This window comes from Bacillus rossius, chromosome 18, assembly GCF_032445375.1.
Source record: "Bacillus rossius redtenbacheri isolate Brsri chromosome 18, Brsri_v3, whole genome shotgun sequence".
NCBI lineage: Eukaryota > Metazoa > Arthropoda > Insecta > Phasmatodea > Bacillidae > Bacillus > Bacillus rossius.
Window position 1 is genome coordinate 29471510 of NC_086345.1, and position 24967 is coordinate 29496476.

General features: G+C 45.3%; 1 protein-coding gene across 2 annotated transcripts; it reads right to left on the reverse strand.

Annotated features, from left to right (window-relative positions):
* LOC134541127 (uncharacterized) lies at positions 1 to 23889 on the reverse strand. Of its 2 annotated transcripts, none has more exons than XM_063384307.1 (6): positions 23840 to 23889; positions 15175 to 15271; positions 14929 to 15016; positions 13385 to 13458; positions 12238 to 12391; positions 1 to 2496 (listed from the first exon to the last, which is right to left on the reverse strand). In XM_063384307.1, the coding sequence occupies exons 2-6, from the start codon at positions 15247 to 15249 to the stop codon at positions 2396 to 2398; spliced, it is 492 nt and encodes a 163-aa protein (XP_063240377.1). In that variant the 5' UTR covers positions 15250 to 15271; positions 23840 to 23889; the 3' UTR covers positions 1 to 2395. The 2 variants fall into 2 exon arrangements, with proteins under 2 accessions (XP_063240377.1, XP_063240378.1); XM_063384308.1 differs by having other exon boundaries at positions 23702 to 23872.
* Positions 23890 to 24967: the final 1078 nt, after the last annotated feature.

Below are 24967 nucleotides of genomic sequence, written 5' to 3' on the forward strand. Positions count from 1 at the left end.
ACAGACAACTCCCCTTTTTTTAATTTCAATATCTTGAGAATATTATAAATTTTTTGGGTTTTGTTTTCACTTTATTTCAAAAGAGTCAATAATCGCAAATAATTCACTTGTGCTTTTCGAGCCGACACAAACACCCACCACCAGAGTTGGGTTTTAAAGAAGAAATTCATACAACATTTAAAAATTTATTTACAATATTTGGTTAAATTATAAACATGTTTATTTGTTTATAAACCATATAATGGTTATTGATAGTCAGAATAAAGCTTTATAATTAATAAATTACAAAATACTAAAATATAACAAACATATGTAAAAATATGGCAATTCTCTTCAACAAAATAACATTCATGACTAAAAACAACATTAAGATATACCTACTATGCAAAAAATACTATACAAATACTGCTAGGTACATATAAACAACAACATAACTGAAGATACAATGATATGCAAAGTCTACTCAACTTGCATGAATTCCATAAATTAAATACATTAAACAATAACTTCATATTATAGGTAATTCATACAATGTGCAAGGCTATTTAGTCACAATACAAACTTGGATTGTTATTTGCATCAAATTGCATGATCAAAGTATAAGCGATACATTGAAAATACGGGCAGTTAAAATTAAAGAAGGAAGCTGCAGCAAACATAAATATTTAAACAGTTCTTAATCTCTTTCATCACATACAACCACTACATTCTAATGTCACTTTAAAAAGAATGCATCAAATTTTAGAAATGAGTAGATTCATTCATATTTCATTTTAAAACATTTTATTTTATGTTGTTAAATAATTTACAAACTAAATAGAATGCGTAAATCAAATTTTACTTGAATTACTGTGTAGATCATCAACATTATTTAATTAAACATTAAATAATCTTTGCAGATAAAAAAGGAACATTCATAATCATGATCAGAATTGAAAATTTATTGCTACAAATAATTTTAATTTATATTAAAAAATAAATAATACTAAATGTGATATAATGCTTAACTGGTTAAAGTTTTTGATGAAAGTTTTAAGTAAAATTAATCGGAACCAAAAAAACAATGTGGTCTATATTTTTGAACTTCATAATTCTTCACTTTTTTTTTTCACTTTGTACATTGTATTGCAATTAGTTTTGATGAAACAATGTTAAAATGCCTTTTAAAAAAAATGTGTTTTTTTTCCCTACCAGATTTGTATTTTTTTTACTTTTAAATTTGGCATGAAAAATTTGTTAGCATTCAGATGCCTCTCCAGTAAATTGTTTAGCTGCGTGTGTATAATGTAATCTTGTTCCTTGCACTTGCTCGGTATAGTTGAAGTATTCGGAGGCACCCAAACACAGTGTTGTAGACAGCACATTTACCTCTCTTGACCGCTCTCCGCTAAGCATGTGCAGAATGTCCTCATGTGCAAGCAGAAGCAGGTTAGTGTTTTTTTCCCCGCCGGTGTACGGAAGAAACTAGCGCTCCACGTTACGGCATAGCTCCCTGGTTTTCTAGAGGTGCTCTCGATCCATCCACTGTGCGGCTAACAACATCCTACCCAAACAGCGCACAATTTTTCCAGATACATTCAAGACATGTAACATTAACTTCATGGAACAATGATACATTTCTGCAATACCACATGAAAGTGTCTGAAACTTTTGTGTTTAGGGGTGGCGGGAGGTTTTTCGTCGTTGGAGATATAATTCCAAGGTTGAAAACAAATTTTCTTTCCATACAAGTGTTTTAAATTAAAATAAATACTAGCAATTTTCATATCACTGAAGGAAAATTTAGTTTTGCCTTAAAAAAAAATTAAGGCTTACTGAAAATTTTTGTAGTCTATACACTATATAAACATTTTTTTAAATTTAATTTTAATGTTATAAAATATATCTTTTGTGAGGAAATAATATGTTGTATGATACCTATGAACATTACTGCTTATCCCTTCTGATAATCTGACCCTTACGGCAGATTATAGGTAGAGACAGTAAAAATTCGCGGATTCATTTCACGATACGATAGAATCCAAACAACTGTACCTTTATATTGCTTCTCTGATTGGCTCAAAGTTTATCTGAAGGACTTTGAGCCAGTGAAAAAAACTTTAACCAAAAAAGTATCGAATCGCAAGCGTCCCAGTTGACACGTGTCACGAGTTGGTAACCAATGATCAGGTGGCATTTGCCTGAGTATGCAGGGGATTGTGGAGTCTATCCTAGAGGTCATCAAAAGCGCGAATTTTTTCCAGTCTCTAATCATGGGGGATCATGTGAACCCCCCTGCCACGCCTGTCTGTGCTGGATGGACCGCGTGTGGAGTCACTGGAGAGTTAGAGCTGGTCTTGCGATGCAGCAGGGCGCCCGTGGGGCGAGCAGCGAACGCCCTACCACCGCGCTCGCTCTACCTCCAGTAGGCGGGCTTGCCGTACGGGCCGCGGCCCCCCTCCTCCATGAGCAGCTGGAAGTAGCTGTACACCACCATCCACATGTACACGTACACACCTGCAACAGTGCGGGCACTGCCGTCAGCCCCCTGGGACTGCCGTGTCGAGGGAACGGTGCAGGCAGCCTGACATGCAGCCTCCTAGGTCCCCACTGCTCAACATTAGCATAGTCTTTGAAAGATTTGTGCAGTGGAAGTGCATGACTTGATGAAAGCTTTTGGACATACGCCATTGCTAAGCACATGTATGTCTGTAGAAGAAAACTACAAAAAACACAAAAGACAAAAAACACAAATTAATAAAAATATTGCTGTTGTCAACAGGATATAAACACAACATAATATTCCATAACAGGAATATGGTCAACAAACAAAGAAAAACATAGTTTTTTTTTTTTAGTTCTATTAGTCCATTTTTCTTTGTTTGTTGACCATATTCCTGTTATGGAATATTATGTTGTGTTTATATCCTATAGCAATTTTTTGCTTAATTTGTGTTTTTGTCTTTTGGGTATTTTTTAGTTTTCTTCTACAGAAAAAGTGCTTAGCAATGGCATATGTCCAAAAGCTAACATCAAGTCAACATTAGTATAGCTATTACGTGTGAATCTATAATTGTGGACCTTCAGTGGCAGATCATTAAATTGGAAAGAAAAAAATTGTTTGACCGCATAAAGAAGATAAAATAAGACCAGAAGAGTTCTTTGAGTTAACAGCCACGCACACGTCTGTCAGTATAAAAAAATCTTTAAGGTAAATTCACGGCTCGAACGGCCGTGCGTAGAGACTAGTTACATAAGAAACGTAAGGGATTGGCCACCTCAAATCAAAATCCTCACTCCCCTAGCGAGACTGTCATCAGGGTAACTAATGCTGAATGTAGATAAGTAACAAACTCGAGGGTTTCGTTACAAGTAACATGCTAGTCGTGAATGTCAGACTCAGGTGTTTATTGTTCTAAGCATCCATGCCAATTTTATGTAACTTTTTGCCAATGCCATGTACAGATTAAAGTTAACATTTATCCAACCAAGTATTTTTCATTCCATAGATTGCAGACCACCCTGTTAGGGATCAGTGTACTATACTGTGCAGGGACTGTTCAACCATCACTTAGCTACAATTCCCCCACCAGACACTAACCAGCAGCCTAGGGCCTAGTGGGACCATGCTGGGGCCTAGTGGGACCATGCTAGGGCCTAGTGGGACCACACTGGGGTACCTAGTGGGACCACACTGGGGCCTAGTGGGACCATGCTGGGGCCTAGTAGGACCACTCTGGGGCCTAGTGGGACCATGCTGGGGCCTAGTGGGACCACACTGGGGCCTAGTGGGACCACGCTGGGGCCTAGTGGGACCATGCTGGGGCCTAGTGGGACCATGCTAGGGCCTAGTGGGACCACTATGGGCCTTGTGGGACCATTCTGGGGTCTTGTGGGACCACTATGGGCCTAGTGGGACCACGCTGGGGCTTAGTGGGACCATGCTAGGGCCTAGTGGGACCACTCTTGGGCCTAGTGGGACCATGCTGAGGCTTAATGGGACCACACTGGGGCCTAGTGGGACCATACTGGGGCTTAGTGGGACCATGCTAGGGCCTAGTGGGACCATGCTAGGGCCTAGTGGGACCACTATGGGCCTTGTGGGACCATTCTGGGGTCTTGTGGGACCACTATGGGCCTAGTGGGACCACGCTGGGGCTTAGTGGGACCATGCTGGGGCCTAGTGGGACCATGCTAGGGCCTAGTGGGACCACACTGGGGTACCTAGTGGGACCACACTGGGGCCTAGTGGGACCACGCTGGGGCCTAGTGGGACCACGCTGAGGCTTAGTAGGACCACACTGGGACTTAGTGGGACCACACTGGGGCCTAGTGGGACCATGCTAAAGCTTAATGGGACCACACTGGGACTTAATGGGACCACGCTGGGGCCTAGTGGGACCACACTGGGGCCTAGTAGGACCACACTGGGGCCTAGTGGGACCATGCTGAAGCTTAATGGGACCACACTGGGACTTAATGGGACCACGCTGGGGCCTAGTAGGACCACACTGGGGTACCTAGTGGGACCACACTGGGGCCTAGTGGGACCATGCTGAAGCTTAATGGGACCACACTGGGACTTAATGGGACCATGCTGGGGCCTAGTGGGACCACACTGGGGCCTAGTGGGACCACACTGGGGCCTAGTAGGACCATGCTGAGGCTTAATGGGACCACACTGGGGCCTAGTGGGACCACACTGGGGCCTAGTGATATCATACTGGGGCTTAGTGGGACCATGCTAGGGCCTAGTGGGACCACACTGGGGTACCTAGTGGGACCACACTGGGGCCTAGTGGGACCACGCTGGGGCCTAGTGGGACCACGCTGAGGCTTAGTAGGACCACACTGGGACTTAGTGGGACCACACTAGGGCCTAGTGGGACCATGCTGAAGCTTAATGGGACCACACTGGGACTTAATGGGACCACGCTGGGGCCTAGTGGGACCACACTGGGGCCTAGTGGGACCACACTGGGGCCTAGTGGGACCACGCTGGGGCCTAGTGGGACCACGCTGAGGCTTAGTGGGACCACACTGGGACTTAGTGGGACCACACTAGGGCCTAGTGGGACCATGCTGAAGCTTAATGGGACCACACTGGGACTTAATGGGACCACGCTGGGGCCTAGTGGGACCACACTGGGGCCTAGTGGGACCACACTGGGGCCTAGTGGGACCACGCTGGGGCCTAGTGGGACCACGCTGAGGCTTAGTGGGACCACACTGGGACTTAGTGGGACCACACTAGGGCCTAGTGGGACCATGCTGAAGCTTAATGGGACCACACTGGGACTTAATGGGACCACGCTGGGGCCTAGTGGGACCACACGGGCCTAGTGGGACCACACTGGGGCCTAGTGGGACCATGCTGAAGCTTAATGGGACCACACTGGGACTTAATGGGACCACGCTGGGGCCTAGTAGGACCACTCTGGGGCCTAGTAGGACCACTCTGGTGCCTAGTGGGACCACGCTGGGGCCTAGTGGGATACACTGGGGCCTAGTGGGACTACACTGGGGTACCTAGTGGGACCACACTGGGGTACCTAGTGGGACCACGTTGGGGCCTAGTGGGACCATGCTGGGGCCTAGTAGGACCACTCTGGGGCCTAGTGGGACCACGCTGGGGCCTAGTGGGACCACACTGGGGCCTAGTGGGACCACGCTGGGGCCTAGTGGGACCATGCTGGGGCCTAGTGGGACCACGCAGTGGGACCATGCTAGGGCCTAGTGGACCACTATGGGCCTAGTGGGACCATGCTTTGGCCTAGTGGGACCACGCTGGGGCCTAGTGGGATACACTGGGGCCTAGTGGGACTACACTGGGGTACCTAGTGGGACCACACTGGGGTACCTAGTGGGACCACACTGGGGCCTAGTGGGACCATGCTGGGGCCTAGTAGGACCACTCTGGGGCCTAGTGGGACCATGCTGGGGCCTAGTGGGACCACACTGGGGCCTAGTGGGACCACGCTGGGGCCTAGTGGGACCATGCTGGGGCCTATTGGGACCACGCAGTGGGACCATGCTAGGGCCTAGTGGACCACTATGGGCCTAGTGGGACCATGCTTTGGCCTAGTGGGACTACTATGGGCCTAGTGGGACCATGCTGGGGCCTAGTGGGACCACACTGGGGCCTAGTGGGATACACTGGGGCCTAGTGGGACTACACTGGGGCCTAGTGGGACTACACTGGGACCTAGTGGGACCACACTTGGGCTTAGTGGGACAATGAAGTTTAAATACAGGGAGTTGGAGATATAATATAGCACAACTACTACACAAGCAATAACTATGTAGGAGTTATGTAACACAAGAAAGATGAGACTAGAAGAAGAATATGTGGTAGAAAAGAACACATATTATACCTTGAAATGGTGAGACCAAGAAGTGAAACAGAAGTTATTATATCAAAGAAAATAGGGTTGAATACGAAGCAGAAGGGGATGAACATGCAAACGGTTAAAGGAAGAAGTACGTACCGGACATTAACTACAGGACAATGGAGAAGAAAAGGAGAAGAAAATATGAAGTGTAAATTAGAAGATAAAAAGGAAGATTTTGGAATAATAAAGCACAAGTCCATTCTAGCGAGAACTATGTTGGAGTTAGGAAACACAAGAAATGTTATATCTTGAACTTGGTGAAGCGCTTCGAATAGATCAAGAAGAAAATGAGAAATTATTATATTGAATATGAAGAAAGGATTTTTGATCATTATGGGAGAATGCAAGAACAAAAAACAATATGAAGACGAAGATGAAAAGAAATAGAAAAGAAAATGAGGTGAAATAGCAGCTATACAAGCACCAAAGTTAATTACACTTATTTTCCAATATATACGGAAAAGTGTATGTATTCGAAGAATAAATGTTTATTTAATTATTATTAATAAATAAGAAGATCAAATTTATTTTTTTGAAGAAATAATTGCTTATGTGTCAAACAGAAATAAGCCCCAGAAAACTAGATTTTAATATAGAAAGCCCAAGAACATATTGCTTAAACAAGTTTGAACTGTAAGCTAATAGGTAACACCTAGTATGCCCTCCCTATATTTGGTTCAGATCTAGGTGGTTGGAATGGCATCCAGAATATATTTTATATATTCTTTAGAAACATCTGTCAATACCCCCCCCCCCCCCCCCTTTTCACCTCCCTCTAGGAGCCGTTGTCAGTAGTAATCACACTATACTTGAAAATAACAATGAAATTATCATTAATTCTATTATCATTTTACGTGTGTCATACTGAGAATAATGTATGTTAATCAACGTTAATAAAGTATGGGCCTAAACGTAAAAAAAAAACGTTCCAGATTTATTTTGCCCTTTAGTTTTTGTTTGACCATTTAATTTTTTAATTTCGGAAACAAAATTTTATAAATATCCCAGTTTATATGAAAACAAATATTAGCCTGACGGACATATCACTACTCCGTGTTGGTTGAGGCAGTCTGTTGGCCCTGGCAGGGAACAGAGGGGGGGTGGGGTGGTGGAGCAGGCGCGGCGCTGCAAATAGACGTCCTCTGAGTCACGTGGTGCTACGATTCCCCCCCCCCCCCCCTCTTCCACCAAGGCCAGAGCCACTCCCAAAGAAGCCCAGCAGCTATGCACCCCACGGCGCCCGACTTGCAAGCCCACAACACCACCCCACCAATTATTCTATTCACATTCATGCTATTAGTATTCATTAACATAAAAAAAAACTTTTAACGCTTGGACGCTCTCCGCGATTAAATTCACGAACAAAAATAGAAATTATTTTTTTTCCGGGGCTAACTTCACCTCTTTCATTACAACATTGAAATGACCTACATCATCCAGGGACCATCAGGGCAGGTGGGTGATCCTGCCCTCACACAGGCACAGGGAGGGGAGGGGGGGGCAAGTGTGGCGACACACATGCTCGCAATCAACGACTGCTGGGGATGTCTTGCGCATGCCATAAGACCAATGAAAGACAAGAGGGCCGGGTGGGAGGAACTTTCCCCCTCTCACCCTCAACATCTTTATGACTACAAAATGGGAGGACAAGAGCCCCTAAAAAGGCCTGTACCTCCCCCGCGCTGAGGGATTGCCCGATGATGAACAACTGGCGGCGGCTTGCAAGCCCACTCATGGTTGGCTTAGCTGTGCAACACGTCCATTCAGTAGATACCTCAAAAATTGTGCAAAAAAATTTCAAACACTCTGTATTTTTGTGATGCTTCTGCTGGAGTACTTTTGGAGCGATTGGAAACCCGCAATCGAAGAAGTGTGCCCAATCACAAAGGTCGCCCAGTCGAGACGCCCCACAAAGTCAGCGCCCAATGAGCAGGTGGCGTTTGCCCGAGTTTTTTGGGACTCTGGGAACAAAACACAGTCGCTGCAGTCTCGATCTTCTAGGAATTGTGGTGGAGCCGTTCGCCCTTCAAATGGAAATAAAAATAATCATGGAGGGATAACAAAATACAATCTGCTGGGGTCTGCCCCTGACCTTTGAAGTCGGTTCAAATTTGTTTTCCCTTTTTTATTGAATTAATTTTACCTGTTTAGTGCTACCGGTGCTGTATGTAATTTCTTAGATTTAAGTACTCTTAAAAAAAAACTACTTTTGAGAATTTTATTATTATTACTTTTAAATTTGCTTTTTTTTAAGGGCTATTATTTCTCGGAATTGTGGATGGCACCATCTAACTGGGAGTTATTCCGCGCCGCCGACACCCTCCCCAAGAGTAGTGCCTGCGTTCGCCACTGAGTCCTGAGTCGCTACACGTCTGTGCAGTGACGCACGACCACAGAGTGTTTTCTGCGATCTTCTCTTGCAAATGGAACACAGATATGTAACACGTAACATTACACGTGTTTGTGCATTTGTACCTTTGCGTGAAAACAACTCTTATCGCTACAAAACAGTGTCCGCGGTAATACTGGGTTCGGATTCTTAACCGGGCATACATATATGTTTGGTGTTCTCCCGGTACCTCCAACAGCTAGGTCAGTTGTAAACCGTTCCCTGAATAACTTTCCAGTATTTACTGCGCGCATTAATAAACAAAATGAATAAATTCCAATTGTTGAATATTTGATTATCTTTTCCGTGGGTTTAAAAAAATATATATATATATCCTTGAAAGAAAAATAAATAAAAATATTAAATTATGCGCAAATTTTTGTAAGAAATACTCGGTATTATCTCAAAAAAAAAAAGCCTTATTTTATGTATGCCAAAATAACCATAGCCATGTGGTGTGTACAAAAAAGTTACATATCTTTCTTGTGGTATTTTAAAGTGTTCCTTGGCAGCAGTTTTCCAAAGGGACCTTTTGTGAAAGTATAGGAAATGTTACCCGTGTAGTGGTATAGGCTTAGAGTTAGAGAGAGAGAGAGAAAAGAGGGAGACAAAGATTGAGAGAAAGACAAAAGAGAGAGAGAGAGAGAGAAGTAGTGAGAATAGTGAGTTGCCAGGGGAACACCCCCCTCCCCCGGGTATGTCAACACATCCCAGTGACGTCACACCAGCTGCTGCTTGCCAGCTCGGTCACGTGGCGACACCAAGGACGTTATAAAAAGAACCTCCCTGCCCCCCTCCCCTTCCCCTCCCCAACAAACAGGAGTGTTTACTCTCCTCTGGGAAATATTGGCCGATGCCATCATCAGTACGTCCCGACCTGGGCTCGTGCAACACCAGTCAGCACGGGGCAAACACAGTGTTGTGATGACTGGGCCATGTCCCTTCTGACTGCTGTTACTACAGACACGGCAAATTTTTTTCACATTTACTTCACTTTTTTTTTTTAATTTAACAATTGAACCAGCGAAGGGATTAATGGCCACAACAAGAACGAAATTACGGTCTAACGCCCTTCCTGATTCACATACAATCATAGTAATGAGCCTCAAGAGTCCTCAAGTCCTCAAGAGTCCATTTTCGGTGCGCCGTAGATGTATTCCCTTGGCGACCCCGGCGCCGGCTCACGATTTTGGCTCTGAAGTAGCTTGGCTTCTGGGCTGTAGCCGCAGTCCTTGGCGAATAATGCACCGAAATTTCGGTCGACATTGTTTCAGTCGCCGTCATCAGGGAGCAGTTATTAGGTAACTGCTCCCTGACGATGGCGATTGCAATGTCGACCGAAACGTCCAGTGAATTATTCGCCAAGGACGCGGCTACAACCTAGAAGCCAAGCTTCTTCAGACAATGGGCCGTGAAAGCCTGCGAACATGATTCATTTTGGCTCTGTTTGACCGTAGGGCATAATTAATGGAAATTGATAAATTTTTGACGTGACGTCTAATAAATCGATGAACGCCGGCTGCACGCACGAAAAAATGTCCCGTTATGCACATTGTCCCGTTACGCTGTGCCCCGTTACGCTCATTGTACGCTTGCGCTGCATCTATCTCCCACTCGATTGGAACAATCATCGATTTGACTTTTTCGAGGCACATTAAACTTGAAACACTCCCATTCGTTTCCTTCTTTTCCTATCATCGTCCTATCCTTAACAGAATAACACAGATTGGAAGAAGTTAAATAGCAAACATGTATAAAAGTTATAGTTAAAATAATGTGTTCGTTAAAGTAATAAACATATTTGAATTAATGAGTGCAAATAAAAGTAAATTTATCAATTAAATTGTAGATTTAATTTCACTTCTTCTTTGTATCCATACAAAATAGTGATAATTCAATAAAAATGATTCAATTTTACTAATAAAAGTATGAAATCATTTCATCAATGTTTTGTTATGACGTTTTCACGTTAAACTATCGTCCGTAAACCGACTTTACAGACAACCAATTTTTTTTCCTGAAACTTACAATCACCAGAAGCATGCATATTTCGCAGAAAATATTCCGGAAACCAGCTAAGAGTTATAACACTGTAGCATCGTCTTGTGTTTCGCGATTGCGTGGGGGTTTCTCTCGGGTTCATGTCGATTGTCGCAACACCGATCCCAGTGGTTCTGTGCTGAGGCGAACTTAGCCAAGAAGGGCGATGACTACCCTGGCAGACGGCCGCCAATCACAAGGGAGAAACCGCTCGCGCGGGCATACCTAGCGGCGGTCTAATAGGCGTTCAGATTTTTTTTGTAACTTGTACGCAATTTTTCTTTCAATTAACCTAAGTAAGTTTACATTACAATATTTAAATACCTATACAAACCTAATAAAAATAAAATAAAGGGGGTTGTCCGTAAAGTCGGTTTACGGACGATAATTTTACGTGATAACGTCATAAGAAAACACTGATGGAAAATTTGCATACTTTTTTAATTTTCAAATTATTATTTACAGTTTTTTTTGCAAATTCAATTTAAATAATTGGTTTTAAATATAATCACGAACAATTAGTTAAAAAAAAAAGGCCCGCCTTAACCTGTTTGATATCATAGAAGATTTTTTTTTCTCGCACGGGTGGTTGGCCGGTTCTTGCACGCTCGGCTCAGGCGGAACGTGACAACTTTTTCGTGCGTGCAGCCGGCGTTCATCGATTTATAAGACATTATCACGTCAAAAATGACATACAATAAGTAAATTACTATTACTACTGTTGCCAAATTAATTAATTAATTAACCTAATGGACCTAAGTAGGCACTTCACAAACTTATCCTTAGTAAGTTCACCACAGATAGTTAGAGACCGAAAAAATTCGCGGGTTCAATGACCTTTCTGATAGACTCCAATATCCTCTACACACTCGGGCAAATGCCAACTGTTCATTGGCTACTGACTTGTGAGTCGTCTCGACTGGGTGGCCTGTGATTCGACACTTCTACGAGTGAGGGTCTCTAATTGGCCCCTCAGTCCTCCAGATTAACAGTGGACCAATGGCAGAAGCAGCACTAAGGTATAATTATTTTAATTTTAGCATAGCACGTAATGAACCCGCGAGTGCACACAGGGCCGGAACTAGGGGGGTGGGGGGCAAGCGGGGCATACGCCCCGGGCGCAAAGCTGTGGGGGCGCCGAAATCGCTTGCATTGTAATTCCTACTACAACTGGTAACTGGTAAAAAGTTTTTGCATGGAAGTTACAGTAGCACAGAAACTGTTACATGCAGGTATGGAAAATGCTTAAATAGCACCATTTTTCCGTGGGAAAACCCCCGGACATCCGCTTTATTGGTGTGGTATGTGCAAAAAAAGAGGAGGGGGGGGGGCGCATGAATCCATTCATGCCCCGGGTGCCAGAGACTCTAGTTGCAGCCCTGGGTGTGCACAGTGTGGATGAGTGGCTGCAGCCAGAAACACGCCAGACCCGCTCACCCAGCCCCAGCAGGCCGAACAAGAGGATGAGGGCTCCTTGCAGGGCGAAGCCATCGATGAAGGACACCACCGCCGCCCAGATGATGGTCACCAGGATGCCGATGGACAGCATGAAGGCCAGCACCACCCACGGCAGCATCAGGAACTTGTTCCTCTGAGGGCACAACATCAGGGCTATACTCGTCATGGCGACCAGCAACTCTCGTCTCACGTTCTTTGGACGATTCTTGCAATGGTAAAGATTTGTTAAGAATGCAATGGTAAAGATTGGTTAATACTGACTGTAGTTGTAGTAGTATAAAAAGGAGCTCCTGGCAAGGATTCAACCTAAGTTACCAAGGTACCGGTCCGCCATCTTGGTTTGTGACGTCACAGCGGCCATCTTGGATGACATTGACCCTTGACCTTGGCGGCCATCTTGGATCCGTTATCTTGGTTGATGTTATCGCCACCATTTTGTTTTCTCGAACATTCCGCCATTTTGTTTTCCACCAGTTTGATTAATGACGTCACAGTTGCAATTTCCGTTACGGCCGCCATCTTGAAAATCTTTATTTATTATCCGATTTTAATGACAAAAATTTTTAAAAATTTATAAAAAAAATTAAGTAATAACATTTCAATGAAAAATATTTAAAACACAAATACTTACGATATGGAGCTCGGAGTCCTCGGTTCGAACCCGGTGAGGGAAAAGAATAAAAATGGCGGCCGATCCTTCCCTCATGGTGGCTGCAGGCAGTCCGGGTTCGAACCGAGGACTCCGAGCTCCATGTCGTAAGTATTTGTGTTTTAAATATTTTTTATTAAAATTTTATAATTGAATTTTTTTATAAATATTTAAAAAATTCCTTAAAATCGGATAATAAATAAAGATTTTCAAGATGGCGGCCGTAACGGAAATTGCAAACGGTGACGTCATTATTCAAAATGGTGGCATGTTCGAGAAAACTATGTAAATGGCGTTGATGATGTCATCCAAGTTGGCCGCCGAGGTCCAAGGTCATCCAAGATGGCCGCCCTGACGTCACAATCCAACATGGCGGACTGGCACCCCTGGCACCTCAGCCTGAAGCCTGTGCCAGGAACACCTCTTATACACTACTGACGGTGTAGCGGTCCAGTGCTAAGCCGGGGAGGGACGTACCTTGGCGGCTCCGAAGATCAGCAGGGCCGAGATGACCGCCGTCATGAACAGACTCACCGCCAGCATGATCTTCACTGCGGGACAGGAGACAAGCAGCATGTCACCTCACAGCTGACACCGTCACTGACTCCCTACATCATTACAAGCTTTCTTCCCTGCGAGTGACTAGACCGTCGGAAATTCGAAACCTTTTCAAGAACAGCTCGCGTCCAATGACGTGCCAAAGTTTCGGGAGGTCTCTGCGGCCAATGGACAGCTAACCATTCCTCAGGCATGAGCAGACTGTATATAGCCTGGTGCGAAATGATGGGTTTCTAACTATGACCGTTAACTGATAAAATCCAATCATCTCAGCCAAGCGTATATTACTCCTTGAAATTTATCCCTTCAAATATCGCGGATGAATTTAGATGTGTTTAAATTTAAAAATATATACATACACCTCACTAATGCTTCTGAAGAACTCCGGGCCAATGAGGGGAAAAAAACTCAGCCATAGCTGTAACGAATCACATGCTACTACGTTGGGACGTCCCATAAGAAAGCAACCAATGAGCGGGCCGAATGTACTTAGAACTGGAGGTCATTTAACCAGCGAAATTTTCCCGGTCCCTAGCGTTTAACACAAAACATGGCTACGAATCTTATTTTTGAAGCTTGAGTAAGGAAGTTGAACGTAGTTAGACATGTAGCGTGACGAGAAGGTACTAAAGTGGTACAGATATGAACACTGAGTGGAAGCCATCAGCCAAGGCCGGTACTAAAGTGGCACAGATATGAACACTGAGGGGAAGCCATCAGCCAAGGCCGGTACTAAAGTGGTACAGATATGAACACTGAGGGGAAGCCATCAGCCAAGGCAGGTAATAAAGTGGTACAGACATGAACACTGAGGGGAAGCCATCAGCCAAGGCAGGTAATAAAGTGGTACAGACATGAACACTGAGGGGAAGCCATCAGCCAAGGCAGGTAATAAAGTGGTACAGACATGAACACTGAGGGGAAGCCATCAGCCAAGGCAGGTAATAAAGTGGTACAGACATGAACACTGAGGGGAAGCCATCAGCCAAGGCAGGTAATAAAGTGGTACAGACATGAACACTGAGGGGAAGCCATCAGCCAAGGCAGGTAATAAAGTGGTACAGACATGAACACTGAGGGGAAGCCATCAGCCAAGGCAGGTAATAAAGTGGTACAGACATGAACACTGAGGGGAAGCCATCAGCCAAGGCAGGTAATAAAGTGGTACAGACATGAACACTGAGGGGAAGCCATCAGCCAAGGCAGGTAATAAAGTGGTACAGACATGAACACTGAGGGGAAGCCATCAGCCAAGGCAGGTAATAAAGTGGTACAGACATGAACACTGAGGGGAAGCCATCAGCCAAGGCAGGTAATAAAGTGGTACAGACATGAACACTGAGGGGAAGCCATCAGCCAAGGCAGGTAATAAAGTGGTACAGACATGAACACTGAGGGGAAGCCATCAGCCAAGGCAGGTAATAAAGTGGTACAGATATGAACACTGAGGGGGAGCTACTTACACACTTCCTTGGGCAGGAAGTCCAGGATGACCGTCTTGAACTTGACATTCGTCACGAGCACCAGGATCATCGTCACGATGCCGATCACCTGTTGGCACCAACAACACACTCTTCAACACGTTCAACCTCACACAACACCACACTCTTCAACTGTATAGCTCGTGGATTCTTCCCTGGATGATCAGAGGAATGTGCGAAAGGGGGGGGGGGGGGGGGGAGAACCAGGAAAGACCGCGATGTACTCACGATGCCCAGCGCGCCGCTGACGATGGTGCCCGTCCTCAGGGAGCCGCAACGGCAGCACGAGTCCAGCAGGGGCATCCTGGAGCCTGGAGCCTGGAGCCTGGAAGACACCAGGCACACGTCACAACTCCGCACTCGCCGGTGGGACAGGCCCGTAGAGAGTCGAGTTCCTCCCAAAACTACAAACTAACTGGGAACTGTGACGCCTTTCCAACTAAGGAGTCCGCAAATGTTCTACATGGATTATGCAAAGCTTTTTACTATTTATTCAGTTGAGGCTCGAGATTGTCTTTGAAAAAAAAAATCTTCTTGCGTCGGGAATATTGTTCACCCATCAGAACAATATTTTTTTTTACGAAAATTTTAAATTTTAGTTTATACCAATTATTAGAGAGTCGGGAGAGATTCCGTGATTCATTTCGCGATTAGTTAAAAATTCAAATACTTAAATATATCTCTTTGCTGATTCTACCATGATTCATAAAGTGCTTAACTTTCATGATTGTGATATGAAATGCATGTACAAGATACATTTCGCAGTCGCACCAGTATTTTCGTACCACGTGCGTCTCTGCCTGAGGACGGGAGCAAATAGCAGTTCCCGAAACGTCGCTTGTTTATGTTTTGGAAAACGATTGTGTTTGTTTTGTCTTTTCGTTTTGTCGTGTTTTTTGTTTCGTTTCAACTGTTGTAATGAATCTTTTGGGTTCAATATTTTTTGTCCTGTCGTCATTTGTGGGGGTGTTTTTCGTTCTCTTCTGGTTTGGAAAACTATTGTGTTTGTTTCGTCTTTTCGTTTTGTCGTGTTTTTTTTGTCTCGTTTCAACTGTTGTGCTGAATGTTTTTAGTTGGGATCAATATTTTTGTGCTGTCATCATTTGTCGGGTTTTTTTCGTTCTCTTAGTCCATTGTTCTTTGTTTTTCTTTGTTTGTTGACCATATTCCTTTATGTAATATTATGTGGTGTTTATATCCTGTTAACAACAGCAATTTTTTTTGCTTAATTTGTGTTTTTGTTTTTTTTGGGTGTTTTTTGAAGTTTTCTTCTGCAGACATACACGTGCTTAGCAATGGCGTATGTCCGAAAGCTTACATCAAGTCACGCACTCCCACTGCACAAATCCGCCAGTGTTTAAGGCTGTTCAGGCAGTCGGCAGCTTGACGCGCCAGAGTCTCCGCCTCACTGAGCCCGGGTCAGGTGCCCACGCACTGGCGGAGTGTCTCGCCTTCAACCCGAGGAGACTGGGGCCGTACAAGGACATACCGCGGCCCGACCTGACCGGCCGGCGTCCTTGTGACGTCACAGACCGCGAGGTCCACGTCTGGGTCCGAGTCGGTCAGAGAAACTTCATTCAGCGACACTATGTCGATTGGTAGAGACCGGAATAATTCGCGGATTCATCTTGTGATACGCTAAAATACAAATTATTATACCGTTGCGCTGCTTCTGCTATTGGTTCACTGTTACTAGGTAGGAATCTCGGCCAATTAGTGATCATCAATCAAAGAAGTATCCAACCACAAGTTACCCATTTGAGACGCCTCAAAATTCAGCACCCAGTGAACAGGCGCCGTTTGTCCTAAGTAGGCGGAGGATCGTGGAGTCTATCCTGTAGGTCATTGAACTCGCGAATTTTTCCAGTCCCTACTTATCGCGCAGTCGTCTGGCCGCAACTTGCCGCAGTTGTTTGGAGTTAGTGACGCCCCGGCCGGGAGACAAGCAAATTAAGGCCCCTCCCTGCCTTCCAGGGCACACACCCGGTGCGCAGAGCTCCAGGAAGAACAAACGCCATTTCAAAACTACTCGAGATATCCGAGTGTGGGGGTCTGCTTACGAAAAAGCATTCAAAGGTTCGCCGAGGGCCGAAAAGTACTTTTTGATTTCTGACAAAAGTTTTTTAAACTGTGGTTTTTTCAGAAGAGTTTAAAATGGCCAGAGTAATTTTTAGACGTGAAACAACCGGTAGAGATTCTTGAAAGCACTTGAGGGACTTGCATCACACTTCTCCGCCATGTAGTGTTACGGTCACCGCTCATGCGCACTGGGAGAAGACTGCGCGCCAGTCCAGAGGAGACACCGCGCTAGAAGCACCGACACACGGACTCGGGCAGCGAGGTGCGGCTCGCAGGAGCTGGCGGGCCAAACCTGGCGAGTGACGCGCCGCGCCGCAGCCCCTGGAGGGGGGCAGGGACCTTGGCCTCGGAGACCGCCGCGCCCACTAGCGCAGCCTCGCGCCAGCTCCACGACCCACTTGCCAGCACGCGACCCTCGCGCAACACCACGCTCTTCTGCACACTCAACACCACGCTCTTCGACACGCTCAACACCATGCACTTCGACACGCTCAACACCATGCACTTCGACACGCTCAACACCACACTCTTCGACACGCCCAACACCACGCACTTCAACACACTCTAACACCACTCGGAATATCTGGAGCAGTTTTCAAATGCTGTGGTTGCTTCTCAGCTCTGCGTACGGCGGGGCCTTAATCTAAAAACCCTGGAAATTTAGGTTTCTATGTTTTTGGAGGGGAAAAAATATTAATGAAATACTAGATAATGAAGAGTTTTAAAACGAAGGCTGCATTCGAAACTGTGTAGCCTACTTTATGATTACATTTTTCTATTTAATAATAGGAATGGAATGAAACATTTTCCATGAAGTTCATAAAAACCATGACGTGTTTAGCCGGAAAAAAAAATCCTAAAAAAAAATAAATAAATATAGTTATATTAAGAACTAACTTAAAAGAAATGTGCAGAAGCACGATCATCAGCGGGCAGCGTGTACCCTGTGCTGCTGGGTAGAGGTAGTTCGGGGAGCGGGGAGGAGACTGGTCGACCTTGAGGCCTTAGACCTGCACCAAGGCGGTCCTCCCAGGCTAGCGCTCTCCCGCATGACGTCACACTCGACCCCCACTCCCAGTCCGGCTGCTGACGTCACCGCGAGCAGCAAGCCACGCCCAGCCGCTGCCAGGCGATTTGCCTGAAGTCATTTCGCCTAAAGGCGTTTTGCCTGAAGTCATTTCGCCTAAAGGCGTTTTGCCTGAAGTCATTTCGCCTAAAGGCGTTTTGCCTGAAGTCATTTCGCCTAAAGGCGTTTTGCCTGAAGTCATTTCGCCTAAAGGCGTTTTGCCTGAAGTCATTTCGCCTAAAGGCGTTTTGCCTGAAGTCATTTCGCCTAAAGGCGTTTTGCCTGAAGTCATTTCGCCTAAAGGCGTTTTGCCTGAAGTCATTTCGCCTAAAGGCATTTTGCCTGAAGTCATTTCGCCTAAAGGCGTTTTGCCTGAAGTCATTTCGCCTAAAGGCGTTTTGCCTGAAGTCATTTCGCCTAAAGGCGTTTTGCCTGAAGTCATTTCGCCTAAAGGCGTTTTGCCTGAAGTCATTTCGCCTAAAGGCGTTTTGCCTAACGTCGAAATGCCTAATGGCGATTTGCCAAACGGTGATTTGCCAAGCGGTGATTTGCCAAACGGCATTTTCCCTAACGGAGTTCTGCCTAACGGCGTTTTGCCTAACGGTGATTTGCCTAAAGGCAATTTGCCTAAAGGCAATTTGCCTAAAGGCAATTTGCCAAACGGCGATTTGCCAAACGGCGTTTTCCCTAACGGAGTTCTGCCTAACGGCTTTTTGCCTTATGCCGAATTGCCTAGTGACGATTATCCTAACGGTGATTTGCCAAATGGCGTTTTCCCTAACGAAGTGATGCCTTACCGCGTATGCCTAACGGAGTTTTGCCTAACGCCGAATTTCCTAATGGCGTTTTGCCTAAAAGAGGAAAAAGCGTTTTGCCTAACGGCGAATTGCCTAATGGCGATTAGCCTAACGGAATTTTCCTAACGGCGTTTTGTCCAACGGCGTTTCGCTAAAAGGCGTTTTGCCTAAAATTAGGCGAAACGCCTTTAGGCAAAACGACACATGCCCGCGGGGCTCCATAGAGCACGGAGTGAGGTAGACGTGCCACTCCTACAATTCCAAGTTCCGCGCGACTTGTGGCGCTATCTGTTGGTTGAGCCCAAAACCACTAGCAAGAAAAATACGTCGGGTGGCTTTAGTATGACAATGTAACTGCATGACGACTAATTGCTTTTGTAGAAGAGATTTAAAATGTTTCAAAATAAAAACACTTAATAACATTGTGTAATATAAATTCGCGTTGTAAATAAGTGAGTAGGAGATGCAGTATTTCTGGTATGCTGCCAAAATAGAAGTGTATTAATTTCCACTTGGTTTGTTTGCCTGATAATAATAGCTGATGCATTTCTTCTCACAACCAATGTGGCTGTGGTACTATCTGGCGGGTAGACTCGCTACCGCCAAGTTTTCCAGATGAGGTTTGAGCCAAGTAGCAGGAGCAGCACTGAGGTATGAGTAGAGACCGGAAAAGTACGCAATTAATTTCGTGATGTACTAGAATCCAAACAACTATACCTTTAAATCGCTTCTGTGATTGGCTCACAGTTTATCTGAAGGACATTGAGCCAATGATAAAACCTTCAACCAAAAGTATCGAATCACAAGCATCTCAGTTGACATGTCTCACGAGTCAATAGCCAACCAGCAGGTGTAATTTGCCTGCTTATGTAGGGGATTGCGAAGTCTATCCTAGAGGTCACTGAAAGTGCGAATTTTTCCGGTCTCTATGTATGAGTACTGAAATGTTTCCCGCCGAAGCGCGCACTGCGATGCGAGGATGAGGCCAGCTACAGCGGAGGGCAGTGTGCCAAGCGGCGCGCCTCAACGCGCGGGCAGGAGGTCACGAGGCTGCCGCTTGGCACACCGCCGGCCAGCGAGTGCACGTTCTGCTCGCCTGTGAATGGGTCACTGTCTCGCCTCCACAAGGAAACCTGCAAGCCCTCGAGTAGAGACTGGCCATCAGGATAGACTCCACGATCCTCCGCCCTACTTGGTCAAACGGCGCCTGTTCACTGGACGCTGAATTCTGAGGCGTCTCAAGTGGTTGACTTGTGGTTGGATACTTCTTTGATTGATGGTCTCTAATTGGCCAAGAGTCCTACGTATTAACAGTGAACCAATAGCAGAAGCCGCGCAACGGTATAATTATTTGAATTTTTAGCGTATCACAAAATTAATCCGCGAATTTTTCCGGTCTCTAATAACCGTTACCGTTCAGCGACATGCTAGGCTGTACCACATTACACAGTCGGCTGATCTTTACTATTGGTTCGCGAATAATTTTACACGCCATGAAGGACTATACGCCAGTAACAAAGTTGCTAAACTCGCTAGCTAGAGGTTATTATCTCCCCCCTACCCTCCTGCAATGAGGTTGGTATGCCCGCGCTAGCTAGTGTTCCCTTGTGATAGGCGGCCGTCTGCAGGAGAAGCCATATTGGCCCTACTGGCCGGGACCATTCGGGACGTGTTCTGCTTGCGGACTGGATGGCTGTGATCGGTGTGCTCACAGTGGACATGCGCCTTAAATAGATCCAGCCGACCGCCAAACACAGACGACGCTAAAAATAATTTTAAAACACGGCGGGTGTTGCAATCTACCCTCCTTCCTCCTGGGGATTAGGGGGCCCGCCTCGTCAGGGGCGTATGTGTGTCGGTGAGGCGGGACTGGCTGGTGCTTCTAGCGCGGTGTCTCCTCTGGACTGGCGCGCAGTCTTCTCCCAGTGCGTATGAGCGGTGACCGTAACACTACATGGCGGAGAAGTGAAGATAAATGTGTAATGCAAGTCCTTTAGGTACTTTCAAGAATATGTACCGGTTGTTTTACGCCTAAAAATTAATCTGAAAACATGCGTTTTAGCCATTTTAACTCTCCAAAAAATACAGTTTAAAAACTTAATCCGAAATCAAAAGTACTTTTCGGCCCTCAGCGAACTCTTAAATGCTTCTCGTAAGCAGAGCCCGCTCGGATAACTTGAGTAGTTTTGAAATCGCGTTGTTTCTCCTGAAGCTCAGCGCACCGCGTGTGTGCCCGGGTAGGCGGGGGCCTTAAGAGGCCACTCCAGTGTTTCATGGGCACTACGCAACCCGCGTTAACCTCATAACATTCAATGTTATTTTCATTTTACTTATAACTTATTAACTAATATAGATTTCGAAATGATGCTTGCCTTTTTCTTCAAAAACGTGCATAAATTATGGTTTTATACTAATCTTTACTAATATGCATAATTGTATTGTCTAGGTTTGAACCATAATTTATGCAATTTTTGAAGAAAGGGGCTTTGATAAGAGCATCGTTGTCTTACATATCAAGCAAGCATTATTTCGAAATCTATATTAGTTAATTAGTTATAAGCAAAATGAAAATAGCATTGAATCTTATGCGGTTTACGCGGGTTGCGTAGTGCCCCTGAAACACTGGAGTGGCCTCTTAAGCAATCCTTCGCTGAGGGGACTGGCTTGCCCTTGTGACTGTGAAACAGGGGTTGCTCATTAAGGGTTAACATCGAACCTATGTTTTGTGGAAAACCTTCTGCATGTTTTCAAAGTGTCCCGCTGGTGGCGTGCATGTGGGCCAACATGTGGCCAGTGTCCAACATGCCGGCGACCTGTCCAGAGACGAGTGTGTCTGGTCTCCGCCGCCGGACCGGCCACGGCGGTAATTGGGGCAGCGCGCGGTGACGCTAGGGCCTAAATAAGAGCGGCCCGGATCAGCTGATGAGCGGCGGTGGGCGGGTTGAGAGGGGGGGCCGTGGGCGCTACAGATGCCCCGCTGCGCAGTCGGCCGAGGATGCCTCGTCAGTAGAGACCGGGAAAATTCGCGGATTCATTTCGTGATACGCTAAAATTCAAATAATTATACCGTTGTGCTGCTTCTGCTATTTGTCCCACTGTTAAGGGGGTGCCTCCCATTTCAGGTCATGATTTTATATTTATATTAATCACTGATCAACTTTTAGATTTTTTCAATTGTTTAACTTTCACGAAATGAAAAAATATATTCAGCGCATACTTTTTGCATAATTAGCTGCCAAAGTTACATTTTTAACGTTTTTGGGTTGTACAAATAAGGAGAATTTAATTTATTGTAGAACTGAAACTTTTTAGGTTTAACTTCAATGTCACTGGCTACTTCAAGAAATGGTTTTCATTTCTATCACAAAAACTCATTTCATGTTTCTTGGCAGTTAAACTCGTATCAAATTTGAGAATTTTGAAATGCCAGGTAAAATTAATTAATATATTCTGAAAGAAATTCAAACCTGTTCTTGAAGTAGCCATTGCCATTGCAGTTAAACCTAAATATTTTCAGTTCTGCAATAAATTAAATTATCGTTATTTGTAAAACCCAAAAACGTTAAAAATGTAACTTTGGCAGCTAATTATGCAAAAACTAGGCACGATATATATTTTTCATTTCGTGAAAGTTAAATAATTAAAAAATTCTATAAGTTTATCTGTAATTACTGTAAATATAAAATCTTGACCTGAAATGGGAGGCACCCCCTTAACATGTAGGCCTCTTGGCCAATCAGAGACCATCAATCAAAGAAGTATCCAACCACAAGTCACCCACTTGAGACGCCTCGAAATTCAACGTCCAGTGAACAGGCGCCGTTTGCCCAAGTAGGCGGAGGGTCGTGGAGTCTATCCTGGAGGTCATTGAACTTGTGAATTTTTCAGGTCCCTAGGGACCAGGAATATTCGCGGGTTCAATGACCTCCAGGATGGACTGCACAGCGCTACGTACACTCGGGCAGATGTCGCCCGCTCATTGGCTGCTGTCTTGTATGAGACGTCCCCACGTAGGGGCCGGTGATTGGATACAGACTTAGTCTAGCGTTTCTCATTGGCTCAATTGTGAGCCAATGGCAAGAGCCCTTTGAGGTAATTTCCAATTTTAGTAAATCGCAAAATGAAACCGCGAATTTTTCCTGTCCCTGTTATCTGTTAGTGAGGCGAGGCGACTTGCAGGTGTCTGTAAACACAGTATGTCTGCTAGCAATGTATACATACATAGTTATCGATAGAGACAGAAAAAAATTCGCAGATTCATTTCGCGACAGTCCTGAAATTCATACACATATACCTTTGAGCTGCTCTTACTATTGGCTCACTGTTCATCTGGACGACCCTGGGCCAATGAGAAACCCTCAACGAAAAAAGTAACGTATCACGGGCAAACCAGTTGAGACGACTCACAAGTCAGCAGCCAACGAACTGGCGTTATTTGCCCGAGTATACAGAAGACTGTGTAGACTAGCCTGAAGGTCATCGAAACCGCGAATTTTTCAGGTCCCTAGTTATCGTTAGAGACCGGAAAAATTCGCGGGTTCAATTACCTCCAGGATAGACTCCAATATCCTCTACACACTCGGGCAAATGCCAACTGTTCATTGGCTGCTGACTTGTGAGTCGTCTCGACTGGGTGGCCTGTGATTCGACACTTCTACGAGTGAGGGTCTCTAATTGGCCCTCAGTCCTCCAGATTAACAGTGGATCAATGACAGAAGCAGCACTAAGGTATAATTATTTGAATTTTAGCATAACACGAAATGAACCCGCGAATTTTTCCGGTCTCTACTTACCATGTTTTTACCAAACTTACTTAAGTATTGCTTTACCGTTGTGCCACAGACAAGGATGTTTTTGAATCACAAATAAATGGTTCTGGTACTGAAAACTGTCCTGTTAGACTTGACTTGGCCCTCCCTGTGTGAGCCAGCGCCAGGCAGAGCGGGCTTACCTTGAAGCAGCGAGAAGAGGTGCGACTGTGGACCACGAGAGATCTCCGCCAACTGCGCAGCTAGGCAGGCCCAGCCTCCTCCCCTCCCTCCCTCCTTCACACCCCCTCTTCCATCCCCACCGCTTGGTGGTCCGAGTCTCGCGAGAATCGGAACCGCCCGCCCACATCCGAGCGATCCGCTGCCGAATCGATTCTCGATCGATAGGTAGAGACCGGAAAAAAAAAATCGCGAATTCATTTTGCGATAGGCTAAAATACAAATAGTTATACCTCAGTGCTGCCTCTTCTATTGGCTTAGGCTGGGTTCACAATTGAAAAAATAACAGTAACAGTAACAGTAGGTCGTGTGCATAGGATATGAACGCCATGTTTCCTAACCTAACGATTGACAAAAGCAGAAAGTTGGTCGTGTGCATGGGAGAGAGGTCGTGCGCATAGGAGTGAAATGAATATATTTTATTTCGGTCGCGTACGCATGGCACAACAGCCAATGTGAGAAGAGCAGGGTGCTTTTTTGGCGGGACTAGAAATATGTTTATATTTATTAACCATATTGTGGTAAGAAAATGTCGAGATAATAATAGTTTTATCGTTATTTTGAAAGTTAATATGTTTATTTACTAACACTGCAAACAGATGTCGCATAATTCGCGAAATTTCATTGGCTGAAATTAACAGTAAGAATTCAATTGTGAACCGATTTCGCAGTTCGCACAGGTCGTGTGCACAGGTCGTGTGCATGGCTTGCTATGCACCCGCTTAATTTTTTTAATTGTGAACCCAGCCTTACAACTCACCTGGAGGACTCTGGGCCAATGAGAAACACTCACTCGACCAGAGCTGTATCGAATCACAGGCTGCTACGTTGGGACGTCTCAAGAGACAGCAGCCAATGAGCGGGTGGCATTTGTCCGAGTGTACGTAGAACTATGGAGTTCATCCTACAAGTCATTGAAACCGCGAAATTTTCCGGTCTCTACAAAAAAAAAATACTGTAGCATAGTCTGTGTTTAGTGATTGGTAAAGTATCTTCCAGGTAACTGTTATCTGTTGGTGCGCGGATCACAGCCGGCCAATCAGGGCAGTGACTTCTCTTGCAGGCGGCAGCCAATCACAAGGCAGGCGTGG

Bases quoted from the DNA above. Each gene is read 5' to 3' on its own strand.
- LOC134541127 (XM_063384307.1), bottom strand. From the start codon at position 15,249: ATGCCCCTGCTGGACTCGTGCTGCCGTTGCGGCTCCCTGAGGACGGGC. The intron at 13,459-14,928 runs GTAAGTAGCTCC...CCTGTCCCGCAG, and splicing joins CTTCCTGCCCAAGGAAGTGT to TGAAGATCATGCTGGCGGTG. The intron at 12,392-13,384 runs GTACGTCCCTCC...TTGTGCCCTCAG, and splicing joins TGATCTTCGGAGCCGCCAAG to AGGAACAAGTTCCTGATGCT.